This window comes from Mugil cephalus, chromosome 3 (genome assembly GCF_022458985.1).
Source record: "Mugil cephalus isolate CIBA_MC_2020 chromosome 3, CIBA_Mcephalus_1.1, whole genome shotgun sequence".
Taxonomy (NCBI): Eukaryota; Metazoa; Chordata; class Actinopteri; order Mugiliformes; family Mugilidae; genus Mugil; species Mugil cephalus.
Window position 1 is genome coordinate 9824180 of NC_061772.1, and position 24681 is coordinate 9848860.

The window sequence follows — 24681 nt, forward strand, 5'->3', positions numbered from 1 at the left end:
CTTTAGGGTCAGGTACAATTTGTCTCTTAGGTATAGTTGTATTATAGTGTCCTATGGTCAAAAAAAAAAAAAGTGCAACTAGAAATATTTAATTCCTATAATTATGATTAAACATTGCTTGACAGAGTTTTAAACTTAAGTGTTTGGCAGTTGTTTACAAGTACATATCAGATTTAATCATTGTTGATTGTAAAACAGACCAAAGCCTTTGTATTTCATCTAGTACACAATGTTTTTTTTTTTGTTTTGTTTTTTTTTGTTTTTTTTTAAAGATACTAGTCTTGTGTTGCAAAATTTTGTAAACACGTTCTGTTCAATTACATTGGCTTCGAGTTCGTGAGACTGCAGTCGAACCCCGCAGTCCTTATTTATAATTGAAGACCATGGGAGGGTTTTTCTAGCATCATCTGTCATGCTCTTTTGAGTTTTGCATTTTTATTTCGGTGTGTACGTAGAACATCGACACATACTGGGTTTACGTCTGAGCATTGCTTCTGAGATAAAAAAAAAAAAACAACAACAAAAAAAAAAACGTCTACACGCTGTCTCTTAAATATTTCAATTTAATTTTATTTAAAATGGAGCTTTCTAAATGTATTTTGTGAAAACTATAAAACATTTTGTACAGTAAAATTGTGTCTTAAAGAAAGCCTTTTGGTCTGGTCCCTGCTGTTTTTACTAAAAATCCCACAGACGGATGCATCATTGCTGCAAAATTTTAACAACTCACCAACGCTGGTAAAGAGGGGGGAAAAAAGCTTGTAATGCACATAACAACACATCCAATTCCCACCAAACAAAGGTGTCCTAAATAACAAGCATCTCTTGATGTATGGGGCTGAACCGAGTCGACACAGACCACACAGCACAACACAGCCGCACAATGAGAAAGGTCAAGCAATTCACCATCACTAGCTCTTGTTTTAGTAGAGTTACGATGGTATGAAAAAAAAAATACAGAACCAATGAGGAGGAGGAGGGAGCAGGGAAGAGAGAAAAAAGTCATGGAATAAAGCAGTCACAGCCTAGAGCGAGGCAGAGGAGCGATTGTGTGGCAGAGTGAGTTATTTTGCTTCACTTGCTGCCTCAGCAGGGGAGGGGTTGTGTGTGTGTGTGTCTGTCTCTCTCTGTCTGTGTGTGTGTGTGTCTGTGTGTGTGTGGACCATCTAAAGGGGAAAGAGAGTGAGGTCAGGTAACATTCACACAGCATGTAACAGCACCAAACATCTTGCTAAATTGATTAACTGAATTTACACATCTCGCTCAATATTTAATAGCCCAATCAGAAGATTGAGGATTGGAAGTTAATCAGATTTTTGAGAAGATTTAAAAGAAAAAAAAATCTTTCTTTCCGGGGCTAATGCAATTTCTCTATTCATTTAATCCAGTTTATCACACAAATGGAAGAATACTGTTCGACGAGGGGAAGACAGAGCAGACTAGACGACCGCGCCGAAACAGAGAAGCGCCATTAATAATTACGCAGAAAGAATGAAGGGGAGATTCAAAATGCAAGAAAGACGAGCAATTAGTGGAAGCCTAAATAATACACAGCTTTGGGATGAAATGGTTTAAATGCAATTCTCACTCGCGGTAAAAAAGTCGGGCAGCACAAGTTTCTGTGAAAGTCCCTGGGAACTTTGTACTTTTTGATTTGTTTTTTAATGAGACGCTGTGATTCTGGCCCGCAGAAACTTTAATCTGAATTCCTAGAGCAGCCAAGAGAAGCTCTCGCCCTCCTACTTAGAGTCAGCAGTTAAATTCTGGGCTCTCTGTGGGAGTGAAGTATCATTTCCTTCATTACTACAAAAGCAAAGGATTTTCCAGCTTTGTGCATTTTGTAAACTAGATTTGACAAGTGTTTCAACCTTTATTATCTAATCTGTAAGGCAATACACTACCAGTCAAAAGTTTGGACACACTTTCCCACTAAATTGAATGAGATGATGTCTTTTGACTGGCAGAGTACATTTGAAGATAGGTCTGCTTTGCTAGATCTAAAATTTAGCGTGGTAAAATAAGATGTGTCTTGTTTTAGTGCCAAGATGTGATGACTTTTCAGTAATAGAAAACCTCAGTTAAAGCAACTGCACAAAAACCGTCACAGCGGCAGGTGTCAAAGACTCAATCATGCAAGCGTATTCTCTGCACTCGGTGCGGCGTGTTGCTTTTTTGCCGCACGTCATGTGATGCTTTAAAGGAGTACGGCCTGTAAAATGAGCATCATCTAATGTGTTATTGCTGCAGCAGATTTTATTCAGATAAAAATGCAAGTTGTTCACTACTTTGAACTCTTAACTAGGAATGAACATGGGCTGAGTTTTAAGCAAAAACAAAGAAGGAATCTCATCAAGACATTAAAACTGAGTATCTGGGTATTTTTAACTGCAGTGTCCTGTCGCATCGATGTGTGTATGTAGTGCAGGGATCATTCAAACCATTCGGTGCTTAAATTAATTTATATGTGTTGGTCCTGTTAATGACTTCTACAAACAAAAAAAAGCACTTGCGGAAAACCTGAACCAACAAAGAAGAAAAAATGTTTATTTCAATTTGAGTACTGTAACGGGCATCTATCATGAAATGTACTTAACAAAACTTTTTTTAAACTTTAAAAACATCCTAATACTGAAGTGACAGGATGAAAGTTAAATGAGCGTGGTGACAGAAAAGTGTCAGGGGTAAAAAGTGTAAAAACGAGATACAACTGCAGTATGGCAACAAGAACACAAGCCAAGATGAATTTATTCTGTTTAAATCTACCTTAAAAGTGTACCCTGAATATGTCAAGCCTTCAACAACAATGAGTCAAAATGCTTTATTTAATTTATGTTTTACCTTGACAACACAGGCTTTGGCTCACCTATATAGGAGACCTGTGTACGCCATCACTCTCCCCCACATAACCCCGATATACGAGCGCTCCAATCACGTATGAAGCTGTCAGGTAACACTACCCTCTCCCAACACGTGTTACCAATACTGCCAGCTTTTCCGGGCTACAACATTCAAACTGGCATTAGCAGTAGACTGAGGAAAACAAAAATGAAACATTAAATTTTTCATGTTGTTTTTTTTTTTTTTTTTCTCCACTCTATATTTCTCCATGTCACCATTTGACCTAATTTGTTCTTTTGGGCTTGTCATGGCAAAGCAGCTCATCCAGCAAACATGCCTGATGAGGTGTGAAGCCTGCACCCAAATCCAGCTCTCCTACCCTCTGCCCACATTCCTGCTCCGCTCTGCTTACTGGAGGTAGACGTCACTCACCGGCACAGTGTCAGGGTCAGATGGATGCATCTCCATTCGAACCTAAAACCAGCGAAGCAGACCAGAGACGCAACATTCTCACAGTTTTCTCGGAGACGGTGATTCGCTGGATTAAGCTGAAGTAGTTCTTTTGTTTAATTTTGAGGATTCATATTTCATCAACCTTCGATGTGAACTGTGTTTTCAGATTGTTGTGAATGGTGAAGTAAGCCAGGAGCGGACTTTTGTTTTGTAGAGTAAGCCCAGAGCTGAGTTAAATTATTTAACAGTTGCCAGGACTCTGTAAAGACAGAAAACCTTTTATGATTATATTTTACTTGCAAACAAAATGCAGCCAGAGACAGAAATGGAACAAACAAAATGTACCAAACCTTCAATACATTGTTACCCCGGATTTTATTTTGGTTATGTATTAGTCGCCCTGCCAGGGATATAGCATCTCAAAACACCATAGGGTTCACTTTTTGTTTCTTGCAACTTGCAGGGAAAAAACAAACTGTTGGCATAAAAACTTGTGAGTTTCCAGTGACGGCTTGGCTAATATTAGCATTCAGAGTTAGAAACAGCAGGAGTGTGCAGAATGATTATAAAAAAAGAATTAGAAATATAAGATGAAATGTGTCTGTTATAAGAGGTGGTACTGGTGATGTTTAGATCTTCACCCTCGGCTGGGTCAGTTGGCAGGTGGTAATGTCTGGCAGGGTTATTGTGGTTGACATTACGTGGGTGAGGGAACAAACCGGTCACTGCTGTAAAGAGGACAACGCTGCAGCTTTCCAGGTGTTGGTTGCCCATGGCGACTGTGTGGGAGCTCTAGAAGTCCAGGTGTTTGTTGCCGGAAGTGCCAGAGCCACAGGCTGGAGTCGCCATGGCCGCTCCTGCCAGCTCCCCCCTGCTCACACGACTCACCGTCTCAGACAAGTCTGGAGGCAAATGTAGTCTCTGCAGAGAGGGGAGAGAGACGGAAGGGGCCGAGTGTTACGTCCCTCGTATGAGGCAAAAAGAAAGAGCTGCAGTGAATCAACGTACAGTAGATGGTACACTCCAGTAATGCTTATTCACAGAAAGCCATGTTGGGTTGAAATTGCATTAGCTGCTTCAGCACTCCCCTCAGCACTGGCAGCATGGAGTAAACCTGCTAGCGTGTTGCTAAATGCTTCAGAGAGCTTTAGGTCTGTTACACCTCACAGGGAATATACTGTATGTTTTAAAAGAGCCGTGGCGGACACAAAATGACACATTCATGATGCAATAGGAAGTGTGTGTTCAGATACAAATGTGCGGGGAAAATCTGGATGTGTTTGCGCTTGTGTTGACGGCTTTTACTGAAACACAGACGATTATGCTGAGCTAATACCAGAGTCAATACAATCAAGTCTTTTAGCTGTTTCACAGCGAAGCTTATCTGTGGAGCAGCCCAGTGCCAACTCAAAGCACAAAGACGCTAAGAGGTTAATGAGGGCCACTCATGTAAACCCCCCTAACACCAACATGCTAGCTACTATAAAGCTTAAGAGGGGCTACGCCGCTACACTCTCTCCAGAACCGGCTTGAATGGCCGCCAATGGCCCTCCACGAACAAAGTCTTGAAGAGCCGCTGAGAGCGTGAGAGGAGGTGAAGTATCTCTACAGTCAAGTGTGCCCGTGACAATGGTGTTGAGTAGCATGTTACTCGAGTGTCTATCGAGGAAGTTAAATCAGAATACTGCCATTCCAGGTACAAGGGAAGTTAAACCCTGTAATTTGCCCCTGAAAGAATCTGCCATGACATCTGAAACCCACTGGTCAAAGCGAGTGCTCCCACCCCAATCCACCCCTCTAAACTGGCCCTGCCCGCCATGTGCTTATCCCCTCAAGACATCCAGCTTTAGGAGAGCCCTTCCACTCCCACAGATACTTATCTTTTTCTTAATGACTAGTTGTTTGGGTACAGGGTTTAGGAGCGTCCGTACTAAGAGATAATTCAGAAGTACGCTATAGTCCTTACCCCTCCAGGCTAAACTACTTCCACCTTTTATTTTTTTTAAACAGATTTACATCACTGATGTGCACATCTGATATGAAAGTGGCTACGGTGGTCAGAGGTCACAGGTCACAGGTGAGTCATACTCAAGTGGTCTCATTTCTGTTAAAGACTTCGTCTTTGCGCAGTTTGAGTTTCAGAAAATTGTTTGAGGAAAGTAAAGAAGGGAAAGAAGAGGAGCAGTCTTCGTGTTGCCCTGCAAATTATCTGAGAAGGGGAGCACTCTGTGAAGGACCTGTAATTTAATGTAAGGTGGTAAAGGTAGGGTTACATAGAGGCGAGGATGAGGATTCTCAATTGGAGAACAAACGTGAGATACACAACGAGCAGAAACTAACGCTGGTGTAACAGAAAATTGTTAGAAACACACATGATAAATTTGTTCAACTCGTCTCTGTATAGGCCCTTTCACATCATAGCTATAAGACTAACTATAAATTAGTCTTTCTCCAACTCCCTCTCTTTAACACGAAGACAAACACCCTTTCAAACTTGTACACTGGCCTTGCGGGGGCCCTCCAGAAGCTCCGCTCTGCTTCCACCCCTGCCAAACCTCACCTGCGTAACCTTTCGTGTCTTCAGCTCACTCGAGTGTGATTGAAAAAGAAAAACAATGCATTGATCAAGCCTGGACTCAGTCCTGCTTAGTGCACTGCAGCGGAAACACGGTAGAGAGAGGAGTAGGAGAAAAATCAATCACATATACATCATCCTCAGTGGGTGAGTAAAAAAAAAGAAAAGGAAAAAAAAAAGACATCACACCGTTGTCTGGCTGTCACGCACCCACAGGCCTGGTTACACCGTGTCTGCTTGGCTCAGGGCTCTGTAATCCCACTGAGCATGTGCAGAGCGAAGGTCAAAGCAATCCAGAAGTGCAACTCAGCTCCTCTAACCTTTGAGTTCAGGGGCAGATGAGAACAATCAATGGTACCATCAAAGTTGGAGGGAGGAGCAGACAAAACCAATCGATCGGTTTGACATGCAGACGGAAAAGACAGCCTAGTAACAGTCGGCAACCATCACACACATCACTGACAGCAATATTAGAGCTGACCACCGTTACTGGTTATAAGGCCCATGAAAACTTACTCACTTTTGGTCAAAATACTTTAATTTCACTTTTAAATGGATGAAGACAACCAAAGAGAAATATTTTCAGGAGTAACAGAAGCAAAAGGGGTCCACTTGTGTTTTTTTTTTTTTGTTTTGTTTTTTTTAGCAGTGCTATGACAGTGGTCCCATGAACATCTGCACTGACACCAAGTGAATGGAGGTCAATGTAGGACTTAGGCAGACATAGTCAGAGAGGCTCTGAGTCTGCTTCCCTACGACCTGCACACTCCATGATGTAAACAAGGACATCCGGAAAACCCTCAGAGGCATAGTGGGGTGTGTGTGTGTGTGAAGTCTTTCTCTGCTGCCTGGCAACCTTCACGAGGGTGGAGAAAGAGGAAAAAAAATAAGACGGGGGTGGTGGGGTGGGTGTTGGAGGGTGGGAGTAGACGGCGGGAAAATAGACCATTGGCTGTGGTGCAGTGATGGAGGGGGGAATGTGAAAATGGATGTGTGCCACAACGCCAGTGTGATTATGTGTGTGCGAATGGTCTGTGTGTTAGGGCTGTGATGTCAGTGTTCCTCCCTGGTGGCGGGCAGGGGTAAAGGTCCGTGGTTCAGCTCCGCTCCACAGCCAGAGGGGCTGGGACCATGCTGGCAAGAGGGTGAGGGGTGAAAAGCTCCAAACGAGCGCTAAGCACTTCAAATGAGCCCTCAGGGCCGGCCCACAGACCAGCTTTGCCTAAGAGGGTTACTAATATCACCCCACAATAGACAATTCCGTTCAGCTTACTAAACACTCGAATAGACCCAGCTCTTAAGGAATATGCCGTTTCATGCTGTTTGGTTATTATAATAACCGCATACGGCTTTGGTATGACATCAGTGTTGTGTGGGTCACTAAAGTCCCCAAATCTCTGCTCTGAATGTTTTGTTGTGCTCACGTTGCAAGTATCACGATATAATGCAATTCTGTAATATTCTGAGATCCAAATGGACCAACTGTTTCCAGCTGCAACTTACAAGAGACCAACTCACACAAAGCAGCGCCATCAAAGGCATTCCATCGGCGGTAACGGCTCGCTAATGACCGGAGTATTAGGTGCTAATTTAACGAGTCATTTCTTCCATAGAGTTTTAGCCACACTTTCAAATGGCCCCGTGTCACTGTACAGCTTAGAACTATGGGAAACCCAACACCTTGTTGGAACACATGACGACAGGCCTGGCCGTTCCAATCAGATTAGCTGATGTTGGGACATGCTCACGGAAGTGACACGATATTTACCATAAACACGTACTTAACATGGTCATTACTGTAATTTGTTGTGAATCGTATAAGTCCTATTCAAGTCAATCAGCTGAGAGAAACTGAACATTGTATCACTCAATTCATTAAAATTACAGAAGACGTGACAAGCAAGCCGTCTATGTGCTTTTTTCGTGAATGAGAACGATATTCAATTTATTGTACTGACGCAACAACTAAACAACGTATTTTGAAAATAAAGTTGCCCAGCATCCACAGAGAGTGGTCACATTAGAGGTGATACCTTTTGCCAATTCCGTTTTCCTGAGCAGCACGCCTGCAGTGCAGTCACTGTGAGCTAATGTGCACCTCTGTCCATAACACCGGGTCAATGTCCTCCATTTCCAGAACCATTTCTACAACCAGCCAAGGGCCAAAATGGCAGCAGAATGTTTCACAGCTGAAACTGGTGGATATTTCCCAGACTTGCGGGTCTGTTCATTCACTAAACCAAGCTAAATCACCTCCCAGTGCTGTAATCCCTCACACCTCTTAAGTTACACTGCATTGTGTGGGAAATCTTTCCACAAACCTATAGGAACCAGTGTTAACTTCAGCATGCCAAACCCCCCATAATGAGGTGATGTGCTTTTCTATTTGAGAAGCAAACTATCATCACATTTGCGCTGGCAATTTCAGAGAATACTTCCGCCACCTCGCCAGAAAAAGAAATGCAGAGACAACCGAGCATAAATCCCATCACTTTGGTAATTCTAGCCCACCTGCACCTAACAAAAGCCGAGAAGAAGCTCTACCTTCCTCTTCTTTTGTGGTAACAAAGAGTGTAACATGATCACTGGCCTTGCCCCATGTATAACCTGCTGACTGGGGAAGTCTTTCTTCTGCAAACTTTGTTATTTTTAAAGTAAAAAAAAAAAAAAAAAAATACCATTCATCTACCTAATTGTTTCACATGTTATTGTGAAAGTAAATGTCACTGCATGTATTATTGTCAGGAAATTGGGATTTTTCTCCGTAGTTCTGCCTGTCTGTTTTTTTTTTTTGTATTTTTTGGAGGTGTATTTCCACCGTGTTTAACCATTTAACATTAGCTGAATTAAATGAGGAAAACATCAATACATGACATGTAAACGTCCAATTCCACATTGTCAGGTTGACATGCAGTGCACAGTGCTTGAAAAACAGTGAAAACTTAAATGTTAGGCCGTATAAAAAAAATAGTATGAAAGAGAGGAGAAGAGGAGAAACAAATGCAAACTACACAGGAGCTCTTCTCAAGTTTCTTTTTGGTAATTGGGTGATGGTCACCTGCTCACTATGTCACCTGTTGCCTGATCCAGGATAATCTGAGAGGCAGGCATACAGACAGTCAGGCGGACTGACAGACAGATACAGACACAGGCTCCTCATCTCTTCCGCTTCATGGCCTAATGCATCTGACAGAGTAGGCAGCAGGCAGGCAGAAGGATGAGTAAGCATTTTGAGTGTAATTATATTCCCAACACCGAAAGAATGGGAAAGGGACTAATAACTGACTACATTTCATTAAAAGTGAGCATGTCCAAACAGGAAATTGATTAGCTGACAATATTTCATGGCCCTTTTTTTTTTAATACCTAATGGAATGTTTATTCCTGTTCTTTTGAATAGAAGGCTTCTCGCTTACCCTTCACGCTCCACAGGCTGATAAAAAGCAGCATTTGATAGTATCTGTCATGTTACTAAACATGACATGCATGGGAATCAGTTCGCTCCGCAGTGCTTCTGAATAACCAAATGGACAAACAAGGGCCAAAGTGTAACTGTGCTGTAACACAACAACTTGACTTGTTATCTCAGTCATCATCATCTTCAACTAAACCCTCCTCTGGGGTCCTCTGCTTGGGCTTGTCAAGAGCTATGACAGGGGAAGCAGTGTGGGGCCATTTTGTCTCTTTTCAGTTCAGCTTTGTTTCTCTTTGGAGGGCAGTGTTGGTGTGGACCGTGGGCGTCGTAGGGTGAGGGCACATTGACCCTCGTGGTGGTGGATAGTATTGGGGTGGGGGAGGGTGGGGGGAGTTAGTGGGTGTTATGTGTTTGGGCACAGCCAGGGAGTTCTGGTTTGCCCCTGGAGTGACATGGTGCCTGGGGAGAAACGGAGAGGGATAGAGGGCGTAGAGTACAAACATATCTAAGTGCTGCCTTCACTACCGATAGGCCCATAGCAAAGAGCGCGGCTGCATGGGTTATGACAGCATATCTGGGGGACCTCTTGTGCCCTCCACCCCTCGAACACACATTTTACCCCTCAAACCATGACTCTGATATGGACGTCCTCAGGTCAAAACACCACTGACACGTTTGGTAAGAGCAGGTTTGCCAGTGATATACAGACGTCTAGCTTTTAGGCCGCAGTCAGCGTTTATGATCTTAATCAAATGAAAACAGGACAGTGTTGACCATTCAATACTTAAACAATGTCAGTAATGGTTTAAAGGAACAGTTTGACATTTTTATTTGCTTACACGGGTGCCGCTATCATCCAAGTGTCAGCTTTACTGAGCGTAAAGATGGGAAACCGTGGGAAATGTGTAGCACGGCTTTGTTCGACGCAGCGAAATCATCCTCTAATTAACATGTTACTGTGTGTCTCATTACCACAGGAAAATAGTAAAGCTCTGGTTTAATGGAGTGTTACATGTCAGACTGTTTCTAGACCGGGAGCATTTTTCCAAAAAAAAAAAACTGAACTATTCCTTTATGATTTTCTGCTTTAACTGGTCACCATTTTAGCCACAGAAAGAAAAAAAAGCCAAACCATTACCAAGAATATTATGTCATGTATTATTCATGTGTTTTTCTGTGTTGCACTCAGTCTACGAGTGTGCGCACCCAAAAAACACGCAGACAGGCAGGCGCTGCTACTTTCCTATGCATATGTCACACAGCGGTATAAACATGAGTGCACAGAGCAGGCTTGCACATCTAGGGTTTCCTAAACTGAGCCTTAGCGCCGCACACAGTCCTATTCCCCTCTCATCATTTGTGCCATGATGGAGTTCACGCGGTTTACAGGCGTAACATTTGGCAAAGCGAAAGGTCGTCTGGAGGTTACTGTGTCAGCCTGGGTAAGTGGCCGACCTCTTGGGAGCGGCAGGGGTGATGGCTCTCACAGGGGAAGTGTGTTGTGCTAGCAAATGATGAATAAGACCGAATAAGGCAAGACAAAAGGCAGATGATGATAATATAGAAGTCTGTCAACCTCAGTCATCACTACCTTCTTACTTTCATGCGCTATGTTTTGGGGCTTTAACACACCACAGTGAGTAACGACTGTGCAGCGGTGTATGACACTGTCCACTTACTGTACACACTGATCTGTTTATTATCTTCAGGAACCAGACAAACAAATACTGTATATGTTTGAGGTTAAAAGTTGTGAAAAAGAGACTCGGTACAGAGAAATATTGAGAGAAAAACGTTGAAGAATTGGAGTAAACAGTAATAACTGTAAGTGAAGCATGAGAGCAAAGATTAATCTAGTAAAAGAATCCCATGACTTTCTATGTGAAGGGTACAATAAATGCAGGTGATGTTAACCCTTTGTGTGAATGTAATGTTTAACATGTTGATTGTGTTGTCATACTTATGGTTGCACATAGGCCTACGCATGATGGTCCGTGTAAATTGTGCGCATCCGTGTCTGTTAGTCTGCCCGGATGAATAAAGGGGGGTGGGTATAATCCATCACCAGTTGATAGTCCCCACAAAAAAAGAAGCCCTTTTTGCTGAGAGGACAGCCCTTGTGTGGACAAAGACCACCATACTGGGGACTTCATAGGACCCAGCTGAAAAGGTGTTGCCCAGAGTAACCCCATTCACATTAACAGGCATGCTGGCCAAAGCCAGTCATTACTGCTGACTTGGACCAGCCGGGCCACACATAGACCAGCCTAGAGCCTATAAGGCCATTCACTCCACATCAGCCCACAGGCAATCGGCCTGAACCCTGCCACTGGGGAGCATCTAGAACTGTTGATATTCTTTAGGACTGTCCGTCTTGAGAACTACAATATATGCGAGCTTTGAGTAAATTTTTGTATATGTAAAAAAAAAATTGAGTCTTTTCCTATTTAACATATGTTGGCAGTAATGTAAAAAATAAAAAAATTAAACCTAAAGAAAACAGTTCCAATATGACCTCATTGGTAATTATCCACATGGCAACAATGATAACAATAGTTGCTATGGAACCTCTTTGTCTCATTAACTAACATTTTCCCATTTTTTTAAAACAAATTCTAATGCCTGAGCCCATAACACGAGAGAAATGACTTGCAACACATAGAATGATATTTTTTTCTTGGTCAGAAAAATGTGCGTTATATGTGGCTCAGATGATTCATCGTACCACTGCCACTGTCATTTGCGATGCTCTAAAAATGGGGGTCACCTCTTTCACAGCTACACAACAGAATCCGATGACAGAGAAGTTGAATGCACTTTCAGTGGACTTGTATTGCCGGAGGCTGAGACGCTTCGTCCTACTGATCTACTGAACTTCTCCAGGCACTCCAACAAACCCAAACCTGACCTAATACCCGTCTAAATTCTGAAGCAAACTTAGACATGTAGAAAGGAAAATTCCAGGCAGGCGGGGCAGAACGCATAACAAACATTTAAACTGCACAACAACAACCTAGGTCTCTGTCGGATAATCTTGATTTAACTTGTAAATTACATAGACTGTGGTTAATTGTCATGCATTGGCACACAAACACACTTCCTCCTTCCTCTCTCTTCCCCCATTTCCCCCTCCACCCTCACTCCACTTCCACCTCTGCTCTCCTCTCCAGTGCCCTCCCTGTGGGCAGGTAGTTGTGTAAATTTAGCCACAGCTAGGTGAGGTGCTTCCTGGGCAGACTGTTGGCAAAGCCACCTTTAGGGTGTTCGAGATGTCAGAGGGAATGAGACATCACCTCGGCTGCCCTGTCAAAAAATTCACCACCTTCCATTTCCCCCGTAACCCCTAGGTCCTAGAAGCACTGTGGGTGATGGGGAATTCTTGTTTTGTGTTTTTTAATCTAGCCTGAAACGCTCCGGCCATTACCTAACCCAGGGCGTCGACTGAGTGTTAATTGTGAAGCATTACTAAAGCTATTAAAACAGTGAGCCGGGGCCTGGGGAGAACACATGCTAAAGTTAACAATCAGAGAGACAGCACTAAATGCATGTTATCCCCTCCATGCAAATGACCCCTATACGGGACGACACTGCAGAGGGTTTTAAATCAATGACGAGAAACATAATGCAATAATACATTTCGAAATGGGGTTAACTTTAGAAAAAATGCAATATAATGTTGTCAAATAATTGTTATAAGTTATTATCTGCAAATGGACATGGATAAGTGAAAGGAGAGAAATCCTCCATCAATTAAAAGGTGTTACAATAGGGTTAAAAATGCAGAAGTTACATCTTAACGACAAACTTTAATACTCCACATGTTTTATTAGAATTTCTTTCACAATTATGCTTTTTGTTGTTATTACTGCTTGGGTAATTTCATCACTAACTGATTTCTGGCAGTTCCTTGGCAGAATAAACGTTCAGTGTTAAATGCGCAGCGCCTGAACATTTTGTTTCTACAGAACTTATGCTGCCACAGTACGTTGGCTGAGTCAGGTGACCATCAATCAAAATACAAACACCGTTTTCCTAATTACACAAATCCGCATCTGACAAAATGAGCAGAGTGGATCATTCTAAAGTGCTCACATTTCTGTAATCTCTGTACGGAGTCATTCATTTTGTGGTAAAGTTTAGGAAAACTTGTAAGACACTGCACTTTTTTTTTTTTTTTAAGTGAAAGCTTCTCTGTGGCTGGAGAGGTTATTTGTCAAAAAAGCCTTTGATCACAAAACCACAAAAGCCTGAGGAGACTAATGACTAAGAATATTAGTTTGAGCCGTGTAATTAGTGTGCAATTATATCGCATGAAGTATAGTTTAAAAGAAAGAGAAACAGTAAGTACAGAGATGGGTACAAAGTGCCGTTGAGCTGAAAAGAACTCCGAAATCCCAGAGCGGTCCAAATGTGACTATCAGCTTCTTCATTCACCCCGATGCCGAGTTAGGCGTTTTGCTGGGAAATGGGCGGCCTGCCAGATTGGGGCCAAGTCAGAGTTGTCAGGGGATTACAGTTCTGCCTTGCTCACTGCAGGGGGTGCGGAGTGGGCCTCAATTACCCTGGAGCGGCGTGTTTGATTTGGCCCGGCACTTTTGGGGACAGACCAAAAGCTGAATAATGCGCCATTAGCAACTCAAAATCCTGCCCTAAAATGAGTCTACTTATGCATCACATACAGTAATTGTGTGTCTATCAAAGGCTGGCAGGTCCACACCAATTACCCTGATAACAACAAAACAATCTATGCATATTATTATCTGCCGAACACCTGTGAGCACCCACAAGCATCCAAGCTTTGCCGTTTAAAACTTCGGCCGCTTATTCAGAGTTCACACACTGCGGAGTAATGAAGTGTCAGCCCCACAGTGCTGCGAGAGTAAAAATGCAAGGTCGCTGTGAGATAATGTGGAGAAATTGTAGACAAGCGTATGTTTGTATTTACACATATGGGAGATGGTGGATGGAGGGGGAGAGAACGCCAGAGAGAGACAGAGAGGGACATCCCCCTACTCTGGCTACAGTTAGAGCTGTGCAATTGAATTTCACAGGATATGAGGCAGCAAATGGCATGTAAAGGCTGAAGCGTCAGACGGTTCCTGCCACACGGGCCAGACAGATAAGGGAGGTGTAAGTGAAATCATTAGGTAACTCTGCAGGACATCAGGGGCAGTTTGAGGTTGGCAGGGGGCTATGAGAGCCAAAGGTCCTCCTTGAGCTCCATTGAACACCCACTCAGCCTGATATACATGCACTTACAAACACACAGGGAAAATCACTTACACAAACACAAGCTGCAAGACAAACAAGGACTCAAGACAGAGGCAAGCAAACAACCAAGCACTGTTTTTTTTTTTCTCCCTCTCACACGCACTCCTCGCGCACACACCACTTCAAACTGCAGACGCCTCATTGAGGTATCAGCCCCAGTGATTGTGTTTGTCCACCTGGGTATGAAAGAGCCATTCTGGCCTGTGTGGAGGAGACAGCAGTGTGGTACAGCTCAAGCCGGAGCCCAGCTAGGCTACGTCTGTCTCAGGCTCTCAGGGAGGGGAGCAGCCAAGTGTGGATGCACCTCATTACCTCACTCATCCACACACCAATTACCCCTAAATAAATACACCCAGCCCACAGGCAGCAACAATGACATCCAGCCTGAAAGAGAAGAAAGGACGCCGTTCAGAAAGCATTTGCACGCACAGAAAAGTGCTGTTGGATAATGATGAAAAAAAAAAAAGTACAGAGAAAAGGAGCAAAAAAAAGAAGAACATGCAGGGGGCTCGGAGTCTTTTAAAGAGCTCAAAGACTCAACGGAGAAAGGGAAAGAATGAAACAAACAGAGAGCGAGCGGAGTGAAGTGATTCAGAAAATGATAATTTCTTGCTAAATTTCACCCAACACATCCGCAAATGATTGTTGTGGCGGGGGAGGGGCAAAGTTTAATTGTTTTAATGCATGCAGCCATGAGATAGCAGCGCCGCGCACCAAAATGGAGATCGCTGCGGAGCCGACACGTATTTGCATGTAAGGCGGCGACTGCAGTGTGTCCGAAGGCCAGAGAACACGGGCTAAATGGGGAAGAGCGCGGTCCCCAGAAAGTTTCACAAAATATGGCAGGTGGCGTGAAATGTGACAAGAAACACTCGCGCCTTAAAAACTAAAAAAAAAAAAAGAGAGTTAAAGCTGTTAACGGTGAAAAGTCTCTGTTACTGGAAGGAGTGAGAAGGTGAGCGAAGGATGCAAAAAAAAAAAGGCGCGTGGCAGAGAGAAGAAGACAGATGTGTTTTCAGGGAGGGAGGTACAAACAAGGAGAGGAAGCCAAGAGTTCCTTGATGCACCCCCCGCCCCCTCGCTCTTCCACCTCCCTCCATGTGGGATCTTTCTGCATGAGTGACTCTGTCATACCTGGGGGACAAAATGGTCTCTCTCTCTTCTTCTGTTTGTCACTCTCTCTCTGCCCCAGTTACTCCCTACCTACCTCTCCTCTTGTGTGTGTTATAATTACGGTGAGCCAAGCCTGGCTAGTTGTGTGGCAGAGGAGACCTAACCGAGTATAAGAGAGGTTGCATAAATTTTTTTGCCATTATTACCATTTTAACACAAAAATATAAAAATTTTAACCTCATCCGGCGAGCTTCTCTTGCCTAAGCAAATCACTTTTAACGTGACACCCAAAGGCAATGCAGATGACTCACTTCCTCGTCTACCACCTGAACAGTCAGGTGATGAGAAGAACAGTAAGCTGCTGAGGGTGGTGTGTTTTGGGGGCGTGTGCACCAATGTGTACTTTCTGACAGGCACCAGGATGTGAAGGCACATCTGAAACTTGAAGATACGCCACGTGACAAGAGCCGGCTGGGTTCACCTGACCAGAGGCGGATTCCTGGTAAACAGAAAACAACGGCTGAGAACGTGTCAGCTTTCCACGCTGCTGATTCGGTGTAATACACGGAGGATGATGGATGGAATGGATGTGAAAGGAGCAGGTTTATTAGGATTCCTTCCTGATGGAGGGCTAATTGAGGAAGGGCAAGACACGCAGGCCCGGTGCCACAGGTGGGTGGAGCGCCGCTGACATGCTACGACAGCATAGTCAGGATTCCTGATGTACAACTCAACCCTCAACTGGAACCCACATAAATCTCACACAAAATACAGGTACAGGTGAGGGCTGTGGAAACCTGCCAGCTTTTTACAAATCACCTTCTCAGTTGTAACTGGACATAAAAACAGAGGAGCCCCTTTCTCTCCTCTATTGACATTTCCTGCAGGTTCCTCCTGAGAGCTCTAATATTTGTTTTTTATTTATTAATTTTATTTCCGACACTCCAAATATTCACATGCTGATGTAGTGCGCGCATGCAACAATTTCTATAACATTTCTGTTTCTTATTCTCTTTAGGCCTGCAGAGCACATACATGTATATTCTTTTTAGTACAGCACCAAATTCGCACAAAAGCGCGTGAAAAATTGTGAAAAAGCATCTGGAGCTCTTTCGTAGCAAGGTGTGTGTGACCTGTGAGATTTCACACGCCACCTGTACCTGAGAGGAATGTACGGGAGATATGCAAGATCCTCAAGCACACACCCAGAGATGCTCCAGGATCTGTACAGTCTGCAGACGTATAAACAAACGGAAATCTTCCTGCTTTATATGACGAACGGAAAACGTTTTAACGACTAATAACATTCAACGATGAACTCATAAACCTTTTAACCTGTGACGCCTTCATTCTATTACTGTTTATTCTCTAGAATTCCACAGGGAGGCTGGGCCTTGTCCCAGCTGACACTGCGCGACAGGCAGGGTACACCTTGTACATATCGTCAGCCTATCACAGGGCCGACACAGGAACAACCACTCACACTCCTATGGTAAATTTAGAAACACCAATTAACATAAAGTGTGTAAGAAATGTAAGAAGCAGGTGGAGCATTTCGATAAAACCCACCTATGGAACCCAGGACCTTTCTTCCTGTGAGCCGATGCTGCAATTGATTCGTAGCGCACGCAGATCAGTTCAGGAACAGGACCTGTTCAGACAAGTATTGGTAAAGCCCGTCGTGTGAAAATGGGGTTAGTATCCTGGCTGTTGTCTCAAGTGTCAAGCCAACGTATAAATCCAGCTTTCTACTTGTAAATACAGACTATATGATACCAATATCTCACCCTTTTCCTCAACTAATGACAAGAAAACAGTTATGTGGGAAACCAGACCCTCACACACTTTCACCAGCACCACTTGTAAATGTAAATCATCTGTTCACCTATCCACTCAAAAGATCCCCCCTGAATAAATGTTTATCACACCGGGCTGGGGTAAGCAGACAATGAGATGACTTAGACAAGATTTACTGTTTTGATTGTAGGGAATTTGCCACATCACAACGTAATCTCAAATTATGCCACCACCAGAATTAGCAAGACAAAAACTGAGCTTTCCGGTTATATTGGCGATATACATTGGCAAACACACCAACTTCACCTGCCAAATCCCTAAATTAACACCTTTTTGGTGAGAAAGCTCAATTTGGAACACATCACACCAACACCACAGCTGGCATTCAAGGGTAAAATTAATTACTTCAGATACATGTGCTTCCTCTCAAAGTGGCAGACTTATTTGCATTGAGGAACATTCAGCAGAAGTAATCGATGCACACACAAAATACGGCCACCCAATGACCCCGGCCCCGTCTCCAAGTCCCTCCCCATCCCCAAAGCCCCGACGGCTCAGCCATGCATGGAGGAACAAACACAGGTAGTGAGAGCAAATCAGACTGCAACAAAACACAGAAACATGAATGGGAAGCATTACAATGACGGGCTGGATGCAGGACAATGGGCCCGCCATTAAACAAACGGCAAATCCCAGGATGGGCTGCGGGAGTATGATACAGATTACAGGCACCTAGTCCCTGCTCGGGGAACAGGGGAGATGGAGAAAAAAGGACACAATATTGCAATCTGACAGCTGACGTCTTCATATAAATGTATGAATTTACATTCCAATTAGAGGAAATTTACATCTTAATCACAGCGAGCAGTGTGTCGGTCCCTCGGTTAGTGTGTTGCTACGGTAATGAGGTGGGATGCTGCTGTGCTCTCTCATCCAGACAGTGATCTGTCAGCAGACGACACCTCCCTGTTATGAGGGAGCTGCACCCTTAAATGCAACCGCCACCACAATCCGGTAATATTCGTTGAAATCTGTCTTAAATACCAACAAGGTGTGAGCCGCCACCCGAGGATAATGTGCCAAATATGGAGTTTGAAAAACATCAAACATATCTTAAATACAGTGCACTGAACCAGGAGTGTCTTTAACTGTCACTCAAGTGACAAGCTTTCACTACTCTATGGCATTCCATTTCTAATTTCCATACTAATAATGGGTATATTATCTTTAATGGTTTGACTTTGTTTTATGGCATTTAAAGTGGATGTTGAAGCTGTCGGTGGAATTATTCAAACATATCATATCATCAAATCACATGCTGCTCTGGCGCTAACAAAGGCAACGGGTAAGATGGAGAGACGGGAACGTGTCATCAATATCCTTCTGGTCATCATCAATGGAAACCTTAGCACCCGAGTCGCCCTCAAAAAAAAAAGCAGAGGACATAAAAGTTGGGTGGTTGTGGGACAGAAGAAAAGCGGGCAGGTCGAAATAGATGTAAAACGCTGCTGAAAGAACAACTTCTTCTTCAAGTTTATAAAGTCTATTTAAGGACACATGTTGTGGTTTATTTCAGTTAGTAGACAGGATCTTCTGGTTTGAGGTTTTATAAGCGAAACCACACAGGCGTGTCTAAGGCCTTATCGGGACACTTTTACAAGCTCGTAATAGGGGAAAAACATTGCGTGGGTGATATATATACACATATATATATATATATGTGTGTGTGTGTCCACAATAGGAAGCATTTAACGAAAACTTCAGCATTCAAACTTTGCTGAAACAACTTTAATCCGGTGTAATCATTTACTTGAACAGAAGCACTGATCGCTGACAATGCAATCAGGAGGAGCAGATTAGCTACCACCAAACAGGGGAGCACATAAATCAGTTTAACACAGTCCTTTGCCATCTTCACGCTTGACTTTAATACAGGGATGTGTGAACAAAAAATTGGAGGGAAATGAGGCATGGCTTCTTTATCACCTACCTCGTAGCCAATCAGACCCCTCCTGCAGGAGACACTGCTCTAATGGCCGATATCTATGGAAGCAGCCTATTACTGGATACTGCCTGTAATTAAGACAAGTCAGATTACACCAGGCCAGTGCATCCTCTCTGATATGTAGGCTGCCATTAAGGCCTGAAATGGGAATACACTTGTACAGTGCAGTGAAAAAAATGAAAGCTCATGTGGTTTAAAAAAAAAAAAAAAAAAAAAAATGTTGCGTGTTCAGGGTAAGTGCTGAATGCGTCCCCAAACGTTGGATGGGGTGATATGTGGGGCGTGACTGGGAATCCACTTTAGCCTCAAGGTGTTTGGAGAGGATGCCAAACAGCTGCAGACAAATCCTTCAGCACTTATCTCAAGTACTCTAACATCGCACACTGATTCCAACAGTAGCGCTGCTTTGACCGCAGCACACTTCTGTCCAAGCATCAAGCTGAGATCACCTGTCCAGCTCGGTGATGGGCCGGGGGTCAGGACATGAGGTGCAGCGGCATCCGTGATCACAACTTCTTTAAAAGCGGGCGGCGGCTAATAACGTGGAAGCAAATACGGTGAAGAGGGCGAATGCTGTTTAATTGGGATAAGCGTCCCGAATGTGGAAAAGGGCAAAGCTCTTAAAAAGCTGCCCACGATTAAAAAAAGAGCAGCAGAGGGAGGAAGTCTCCAACTGAAGACAGAGCGAGGGGAAGACGCGCAGAGGGTCAGAAAGTGAGTTTGAGATGGGAAAGCACTTCTGCCTGTACACAAAGTGACCTTGCTAACACTCTGCCTGCTTCAATATTCACTGCTACATGTGCTTTTGTGCGCTATTCCTCGCTCATCTAAGCACGCAAGCCCTCCGCTCACACTCACGCTCCTCATTATATAATTTCATGCCTGTTAGTACCTGTGCAAGTCTACATGCCTTGCAGGGGCATTAACTCTTTAAAGACACACACCAAGATTCATCATTTTGCATCACCCGCCTCCTTGCAAGACTCTAGCCGACTCAGAAAGCTGAGACGATGGCTGCTGAATGTGGGAGTGTTTTTTTTTTTTTTAAGATGTGCATCTAAGCTCACTTGTCCTGTGAGATTTTATGGGTGGGGGGGCATCAGCTGGAGGCCTATGAGTAAATGCAGTCAGTAAGTGAAAACTTTCACGTGTGCAACAGGGACATAAATAATTGCGATCGTCGAATGAGCGAGGAACAAAAAAAAAACATTTCATGCCAAACAAATTACATTTAAAAGTAATGAATCAAAATCAGTGCTGTAAACCTGCAAGGTGCGCAGGGCTCCATGCATGTGGATTAAATGCACGCTAAGGCGAGCGCAGCATGGGTGTACAGTCACACGCGCTCACAGTGGGCGATGAAGCAAGCGTTACATGACGTTCCCGTTCGAACAGTACGTGTAAGTGAGCGTACAACATCAGCCCATCAGATCACTTCCCTCTCCAAACATGAAGCCTTTAATAGATGTGAAACTCCGGGCTCCGGATCCTTTCACACCACTGAGTCGCAACTCACAAAGAGGAACGGGAGGCAGAGGTGGGCGGCGCAAAATAAATAAAGAGGTGGAAACAATGAAAGAGATTCCGTATGGGCAGTGTATTCATGACGCAGGGATCGAGCAGGAGTCTGCTGCATTCAAACACTTTTTTAGACCTGACAGAAAATACACTTGTTTGAGAGAGAGAGAGAAAAAAAAAATCTTCATAAGTATCCTCAGTCTAACATATGGAGTAACCTTTGTGGCCTTCTGGGACTTGGGGGTGGTGGTAGGGTTACGCGAGGGGGGGGCTAACGCTCCGAGGACTGTAGGCACGCTAGGGAGAGGTGAGCTGTCACCCCCCATTACGATCACTGCATGAGCTCAGAAAGGGGGAGGGGTAGAGCGAGAGTGGGCAAAAAAAAAAAAAAAAAAAGGCTCCTCACTAACTGCCATCTAGAGCCATCCCCGGGCCTCAGAACCCTCAGTCTACAACCGCCTCCTGGGAAACACTTGCACGCAAGTCCTCCTCATCTCTAGCTAGCGTTGGGGCATAATGTGTCTGCAGGGCCTAGAAGGAGGGGTGTGTGGGTGTTGAGTTAGGCTGCGTAAGCAGAATGTATGGATTTTTGGTCACAAAAGGACAACTGTGCATGTTTTCTTGCTTAGCACTAATATTTACCACGGATGGGTTCCGGTGTAGAGGAATAGAGAGCATCGTGAGGCAACTCTTGTTATTAAAGTTTTACATGAACGGAAAGAAAAAGGAAAAAAAAAATACTCCACTGTCTGTGGAGGCACAGAAGCAGTTTTCATAATCAATAAACTGGACACATTTGAATACATCGAATGGACTGGGCAGCGTGTTAGCGTGAGACATCAAACAAAATGTTTGGGCTTAGTACCTGACACATAACAAGGGCACAATATTATGTGCCAGCAGATAAGAAGCTTGCCTCAAATTTGACCTTTTGCTGCCTTTTGTGTAAGTTTGGGCGAGCACCGCTTAGGCGCATTCTGTTCCCCAGATCCCACTCCTAACACCCCTGTCACTCATCATCACTCATCATTGTCGGGGACAAAAGGAAAGTTTGGTTAAGCCACACACTGGAGTATTCTCCCACCCAGTGCAACCCACCGCCCCCTCCCCCCCCAACCTCACCAACCTTCACACATTCACATATGCGTGTTAGATAGTGCGCGTACACACCGACGAACGCACAAAGAAAATTGTTCTGTTTTTGCTGCATAAACACAAGACCACTGACTCACACATTCCCCCTAATTCGTGGACGGGGTCGCAAACTTCTCCTCATGGCGCCATCACCTTGCCCTCTAACTTTCCTTTTGAAGTGCAAGCCTGTCCTTCGAATGCCCTTCTGACTCATCTGCTGAGTATAATTAAAGTCTATTCAGCGCTCTATATGTGTCCTAACTATCCTCCATCATCTGGCTGTTCCTTTCAATAGCCACCTGTGAACTCCGAAGGACGGGGACACTTGCCCCTCATAAAATTCATGAGGGCTGCTACATTCAGCAGCCGGCCAACTCCCCTCAATGGCCAACAGCACTTTAAACAACTCTGTGTTGACTGTTGGGTGAATCCTTTTTAAATACAACCATATTCACAGTTGCAGGGGTTAAGTAGCTCCGATGATGAGCTGAAACAATGGCGTGGTGTGCTCGGAGATAAAGACAAAGAAAATGGATCGGTTTGTTGGTGTTACTGAAGGATTGTCGTCAGAAAAGCTTGTAGAAAAAGACTGTGCAACAAATCTGGTGCCTACTTTCTTGCAATGTATGCAACATATTATATTCCTCTGTATTTCCCATGTAAGCGTGTGTCACTTGGACATCACACTGTAGTGAGAACAGGAAGAACAAGCTCTTAAAAAAATGTTGCCTTTTGACAGATGAACCTCACAGGCGAGCGTCAACCAACCTTCTGCTGCGTCCAACTCTGTGGTAATACGCTTGTTGCTTCGTGTCAGTACAGGCAGACACAGATTTGCGTTCTCATTGACAGCTCATTAGTTTGAGCAACTAAATTTGCACAACACCAAAATATGTGTTAGTAATAAGTGTTCTCGGGAAGAGGCAGATAAGTTACATTAACGCCCTTGAACCCTTTCATCATTGTCAATCAAGTCTTTTTAACCAAACCACGATACCAAGTGATGAACTACTGCAGAGAACCAATTAAGTGTGACTTGCAGTGAAAGATCTGCAAATCTGTGTGGAGCTCATCCGATTTGATTTGAACAGATTTTTCAAATCTATTCGCACTGCCGCAGCATAACACGCGTGAACACGGAGCAGACACCCAGCAAAATGTATCCACACTCCTCCTCCTGACCCCCCCAGGACACTGAGCAGTGAGAGTGTGGGAAAGTTATTTTTAGGACCCACGCAGAGAGCCTTCCTGAGTTTGATGCTCCTGCTCCGGATCAACATTCCACCTTTGAACCGCACCAACCGTGAAGCGGTTTGTGCTCATGATGGCAATTTTTAACTTTCTCCGTGGACCAACAGCGGTGAGGACCGTGTGTCACTTAAAACGAGAAGGTCCATGCGTTTTACCATTGCTTTGCCAAGTGTCAGTAATATCGGTAATAATGTCTCAGCGTGCACAGCAGTTCGATCGGTTCGAGAGAACTTTCACATACGCCGTATGCGTGACTGTAAATTCCAGGACATCCCACCCTTTGCAGTCTAATTTAGAGCATTGTTAATTATTCAAATGCTCTCAAATTAAGCACTCAAACTATTTATTTCTGCCACTGCATATACCATTTTCAGTTACTATATCATGTAACCAAGAGCCTGACTGTGAGGAAATGCAACAGAGCTTTTGCACAGAATTACAATGAACGCATTTGCCGCTCTCGCAAACTGATTTTAAGACTATCACAAAAAGTGCATTCACCTAAGGCAAAATTAGAAAACAGAAATGTGGGAAATAGCAACAGCAAGACACCAAAGATACAGCAGAGACCCAGTTTATAAGCACCAGGGGGTCTATGATTCTCCAGTCACTACCATTATGCTAATAGAAGCCTTTTCTGAAAACACTTACACATACCCTATAGTGCAACAGGACCCCATGGATGTAGGGTGGCACGCACGTTATAGCCTCCTTCCCTATTTCTAATGGGAGCTGAAGACAACTGGGCCTACTTTAATCAGGTCTGAGTCCAGTGTGGCCAGTCTGGTCTGATGGGGGCTGAGTGGTGCACGGTCAGTGTTAAGGGTTCACTGCTCACTGATGAAACAGCTTCACTTCCAGGGCGAGTTCAGGCAGACCGCACTCTTACTCAGTCTGGCAGGAGGAGCACATATGCCCAGTTTTGTTTTGCTGTAATATCGTCTGTCTGAAAGAAACGTTTCGGCGTTTTGTGGCGATGGCGCAGAGGGCAGCACATTCGGCTGCCCAAAATATTCTCTTACTGAGCTTTGGCTTGGCTATAGCAGCTTTTTCTCCTGAGGGGGTTGACGATAAAAAAAAAAAAAAAAAACTAATGTAGACTCTTTAACTACGTGCCCTGAGTGATTCCTGAACACAGAAATTAGCAGAAGCACGTCTTCCATGCTAAGGCTACAATGCCCTCTCAACCTCTACACAGCTGCACTTCCACTTATAAGAATCTGATAGATTTTATTGTTGGTTTTGTCATCTCTCATCTTAATAAAATTAACTAAGATCAGACATCGTGCAGGTACCAATGAGAAAGATAGA

The 24681-nt window shown here is 43.9% G+C and overlaps 1 protein-coding gene across 1 annotated transcript in view; it reads right to left on the reverse strand.

The window, feature by feature from the left end:
* Nucleotides 1-217: 217 nt before the first annotated feature.
* The window catches only part of elp4 (elongator acetyltransferase complex subunit 4), a 50036-nt gene continuing 25572 nt past the window's right edge, over nt 218-24681 (reverse strand). Inside the window, exon 10 of the mRNA XM_047581341.1 lies at nt 218-4212. Within this exon, the coding sequence (XP_047437297.1) occupies nt 4084-4212 (129 nt within the window). The 3' untranslated portion in view covers nt 218-4083. The remainder of the gene's footprint in view (nt 4213-24681) is intronic.